The following is a 5,236-nucleotide window of genomic DNA, read 5'->3' on the forward strand; positions in this document are numbered from 1 at the left end:
CGGGGGCCCGCCGCCGTCCGTCAGTCGGGACGGCTGGAGGAGCTGCTGGAAGAACAGGCAGAAGAAGTGGTCCAGACGGGGGGCCTGGTCCGCCCGGCAGAACGCACTGGAGGGGGGGGGGGGGGCGCGCGCACACACACACACACACGCCAAATTAATATTACAGATCTTTTTAATTTAAAAATAAACATTAAAAACGCTAACGTCTACGGGGAGACCAAGCAGCTGTGCACCAGAATGAGCGACTGTGTTACCGCCTGCACCACAGTGATGTGTAGCAGTGTGATGTTGTTGCTCTAGATTGCAAGCAGAGAGCCTTGTTTTGAGTTACATTACTCGATATGGAGAGGTCTCTTATTTTGAAGGAGCAGAGTGGCCAAACTAACGGAAATTTGCGTTAGTTTGCGCTCTCTCCGTTTCCTGACTGTGAACGAGAAGATGCAGGCTGGTGATAATAAATACACCAACATCTACACGGTCGTCGTCGTGTCTTCACTAAAAATACACAGAAATACGAGAGAGTGAACCCCGCTACGGAAGGACCCGTCCCTGTCGGTCCGAGCCGCGGCCCGCCCACCCACCTGTCCAGAGAGCCGTACATCACCTGGAGGGTCCGCACCACGCCGCCCAGCACCGTCTGCAGGTAGAGCAGGGGCACGCTGGGGGGGGGGTCACATGGCATACACACTGGGTCAACGTCGTCAAAGCCACCCAGCCACACACACTGGTTAGTGTGGGACTCCATAGCGACTTGTGTTCATATGTGATCATAGCGAGCGCAAGAGGAACATATCGGGCGAGGTGTGTGTGTGTGTGTGTGTGTGTGTGTGTGTGTGTGTGTGTGTGTGTGTGTGTGTGTGTGTGTGTGTGTGTGTGTGTGTGTGTGTGTGTGTGTGTGTGTGTGTGTGTGTGTGTGTGTGTCTACCTCTCGGCAGGTAGTCCCAGGACCAGCAGCCTGCTGCCCTCCTTCCAGTAGCCCACGTGCACCAGATGCCTCCCCAGCAGCAGAGAGGAACTGGAGGAGGAGGAGGAGGAGAGGTGTTGTGGTTATTATTGGAATTAGAATAGAGATTTTGTCTCTTTGAATTGTTTCCAAACGTCTAAGAGCACCATAGGTTCATTGTTCGGCTTTTACGACTGCCGCATAGGCCTACATTTATTATTATTATTATTTTCAAGTAGTTGTTCCCTTAAACTGGTTTGTATGATTATTGTTGGCGATAAGTTCTTTTTGAATCGTTTCCCGTGTTTAAGAAAGCATTGTTTGTCTTTTACAAGCACCGCAGAGGCATCACTGCCCCCGGCCCCTGTCCACAGAGCCGTCATCACAGGCTCCACACAGACCCACACTCTCTGGTACAGATGATGGTGACATGAGGGGCTACCTGACGATGTGTCCCCCCGTGACGTTCTCCAGCATGTCACACAGCGTGAGGAAGACCCCCCGGACCCCCTTCAGCTGGCTGGACGCCTCCGACACGGGGTACTGGTACAGGATCTCCTGCTGCGCACGCACACAAACACACACACACCTAACTTAATTTTTTTTATTAACAAAAAAATTAAAAAATTAACATTAAAAATTAACAAATTTTTTGTGTAGTGTACTGTGTACATATAAGTCGACACTGCACATCCTCGGGTCCCCAGCTATAAACACATTGTTGTGAAGTACACACACACACACACACACACACACACACACACACACACACACACACACACACACACACACACACACACACACACACACACACACACACACACACACACACACACACACACACACACCACTGTGAACTGCAAACATAAGTGAATGACACTTCCACAAAGAAAGTGGAAAGTAATTTTCAAACACCGCGTCCTCAAAGGGAATAGAAACAGTGGCACATTGAAACACAGCGGACGCTCTGGTCACGCTGGGTGCATTTTTTCCGCAGTATTAGCATTCTTCCCAGCATGCAGTGGGGCTTTAAAGGCCGCTGGCGTGAGGACAGCCAAGAGCCACTGTGTCAAAGTCTTCACCTCGCCATGGCAACCTGAACAAACGACCACGACCCCACCACCACCACCACCACCACCCTGATGTGGAAGACGTTCACCTCCAGGGGCCACCGACATGTTTTAACCCCCCTCAAGGCCACAGGGGCACAAGAAAACCAACTCCACTGCCCCCTTTGCCTCCTGCGACGTGGTGTTTGTGGTCCAAAAAAATAAAATACCAACACCACACAAACTACAGAAAGAGAAGAGGGGACGGTTTAAACTCCAGAATACCTCCGCCAACGCTCTCGGGTTTCCCTCAACCCTGCAATCACGGGTGGGGGGGGGGCAGGGGGGGTGGGGGTGAGGACATTTTGAAACGAATCAAAAGCCCTTTGCATGGCGTGCAGCCCCAGACTGTCATTTTAGAGACTAATGCGGTTCCGGAGAAGCCAGACTCCATCCACTGCTCCGGCCGGAGGAGGGGGGGGGGGGTAGGGGGGGGGGGGGCAAAGGAAGGCTTCCAGAACACAGGGTGAGTGCAGCCACAGAGTCACAGAGCGCAAACCCTCAAAAGAAAACAAGCAACCCTGTACTTGAGTTCAGTCGACGCACGTACACACGTGATCCCAGCGGGAGTGCGTACCGCTGGCTCCCTGCGGAGTGTGGACACGCACACACACACACACGCTCGCACACACACACACACACACTTACACAACCTGGGGTGAGCACTTTACTACTAAACAGAGCAAGAGCCAAATAGAGAGCGAGAGCCAAATAGAGAGAGAGAGAGAGAGAGAGAGAGCTGACCTCTTCAACTGCGTCCCACCCTAAGGGAAGGATAAATATATGTTCATACACACCATACACGCCCACGTATAAGAGCCTCCAAAATACTTCCATCTTGTTTTTCCCCATACATTTGGCATCCAGGCTGAACAGTCCTATCTGTTCCTTCTTGTTACCAGAAATTAAGTTAACGTCTTTATATACACAATGTCCGTAACTCAGTTTTCTCATTCTGTCTGGTTTCGGTTAGGTTCGCCCGCAGGCAAACCGTCCGGAACAGTAGTTCTACAAACAAGGGTCAGAATCCTGTTTGTCTAACGTCCCCCATCGGACAGAAAACAGACGTGGAAAGAGAGACAGGGAGTTATTACCCCTAGGCTTGGGATTTCCTCCACACAACTGAAATTGTGTTTTTTTTTTAACGGTCAATCGCCCACAGAAATGAAAGGAATGGACGCAGTGCGACTTAGTTTGTCAGAGACTAATGTAACACATGTCTCTGCGATCATTCCAATAAAAGGTTGGTTTTAGAGCCGGGGGATTGGCCGCCAACATCCATGCCTTAGGACCCCAGAAAGGCTCCAGAGTCGGGGGGTACGCTCCACAAGGCTGTGAGGAACAAAAGTTCAGCGCTCCAAACGTGGCCACGAGAATAAAACCGCATAAAACCGACACGCAAAGTGCCTTTAAACAGTTTGTGTCAACGAAGCATCGTGGCGGTTTTTTTCCAATCAGGACACAAGCGTGGAGAGAAGTTAAAAAGGTACCAACGTAGTTTTGGCGCCAGTGATCCGCTATGGAATCTGGGCGTGGCGGCAGCGTTCTGGTTTAAAACACGCAGGCCCCATGACGCACCTCTCCCTTTGTCTCCTCTCTCACTCACAGCTCTCCCACGACAACTCTCCGTTTGGTCGACTCTGAGACACCAAGCAACTCGCGTACGGCACGTGGTAAATGGCAAACGGACCGCACTTTCATCCAAAGCGCTTTACAACATCGCCTGACATTCACACACCGACGGCGGAGCCAACCGTGCAAAGGCGACGATGGCCAGCTGGTCGGGAGCAGTCGGGGGTGAGGGCGTCTCGCTCAGGGGACACCTCCACACCGTGGGGGAAATCGAACCAGCAACCTTGCGGTTACCAGCCAACCCCCCTGCTCTACCTCCTGAGCTACCGCCGCCCACCCACCCACACAGACCAACCGACTCTCCACCGGAGGACCACACCCACCCACCTCCTCCTGCAGGCTCTCCGAGTCCAGCTGCAGGGACAGGTACATGGCCACGTGGGGGACGTGACCCAGGGCCATCTGGAGCTCCGCCGTGTCCTCCCCCCACAGCAGCCGCACCAGCTGGCTGACAGGCTGGGGGCCCGCCTTGGCTCGTGGCTGGGGGGCCCCCATCACCGCCGTCGCCGTCGCCTCCGCCGTTGGGGGCCCCTGGGTCGGCGGGGGCGGGGGCCCCTCGGCTGGGACCGACGTCTCCAGGGTCAGCCTCACCTGGCGGGGGGGGGGGGGGGGGGTGGAGGTAGATCAGGGACAGGGGAGGGTAGGGTTGGGGGAGGGGGGGGGGGAGACAGAGATTGAGTTCCACTGGTGGGTTTGTTTTTGCGTTCGGTTGATTCCATGACTTGGTGAGACGCGTGCTATTGCGGGCATGACCTCTGATTGGCTGACGCCGTAAAGTGGGATCATCATTTCAACTTTGATTACAGGCACACCTCCACCACCGGCCAATAGCTTTGATTTATTCTGTGTGTGTTTGAGAACGGCCTGACGTAGCGCCGTGTACGGTGTCCCCCGCCCCCGTGTCTCCAGTGACCACACCTTCAGCTTTGATGCCACACACACACACACACACACACACACACACACACACACACACACACACACACACACACACACACACACACACACACACACACACACACACACACACACACACACACACCTGTCCTCCTCCACCTTTTAAAACCGGAGGCGGAGGAGGACAGGTGCATCCTTTCCTCCGCTCTGTGTTAGTTTAAATTAATCAGTTATGTTAATATCGTTCAACATAACCCTATATGTTAAACTCTTATGTTAGTACCCGTGTATCGACCTGTTATGTTGAGTTGTTGGAGCAGAACGTCTGAGAGCGCTAACGGCCTCCAGCCCTCTAACGAGAGAGCGTATCACACACTGCGTCATTTTTTTTTTTTTATATGCTGTATATTGACCTTGTTTTACTCTTACGCTTCTGCTTTTAAAACCCAAAAACCCGGACGCTTTTCTCCAAAGAAAGAGAAAACAGAGAGAGAGAGAGAGAGAAACGAAAGGGAAAGCGGGGAGGAGGGCGTGTAGCACAGAGGGAGGACGGAGAACAACAGAGCGGTGAGAAAAAAAAGCACCCCGAGAAAAAACAAGACTCTGACGTCTGCAGAGAGCCGTGAACGGTCGCCGCGGCGGCGGCGGCAGCAGC

At 53.2% G+C, this 5,236-nt stretch overlaps 1 protein-coding gene across 2 annotated transcripts in view; it reads right to left on the reverse strand.

Annotated features, from left to right (window-relative positions):
- The window catches only part of intu (inturned planar cell polarity protein), a 15,385-nt gene that overhangs the window by 4,851 nt on the left and 5,298 nt on the right, over nucleotides 1-5,236 (reverse strand). Inside the window, exons 4-8 of one of the 2 annotated variants that reach the window (XM_084487266.1) lie at nucleotides 4,012-4,275; nucleotides 1,386-1,504; nucleotides 926-1,015; nucleotides 582-659; nucleotides 1-106 (exon numbers count right to left, since the gene is read on the reverse strand). The exon at nucleotides 1-106 is cut by the window's left edge and continues 108 nt beyond it. In XM_084487266.1, coding sequence (XP_084343392.1) covers nucleotides 1-106; nucleotides 582-659; nucleotides 926-1,015; nucleotides 1,386-1,504; nucleotides 4,012-4,275 — 657 coding nt within the window. The remainder of the gene's footprint in view (nucleotides 107-581; nucleotides 660-925; nucleotides 1,016-1,385; nucleotides 1,505-4,011; nucleotides 4,276-5,236) is intronic. The other variant, XM_084487267.1, reaches the window with a different exon arrangement.

This window comes from Micromesistius poutassou (genome assembly GCF_964030765.1).
Source record: "Micromesistius poutassou genome assembly, chromosome: 23".
Lineage (NCBI taxonomy): Eukaryota > Metazoa > Chordata > Actinopteri > Gadiformes > Gadidae > Micromesistius > Micromesistius poutassou.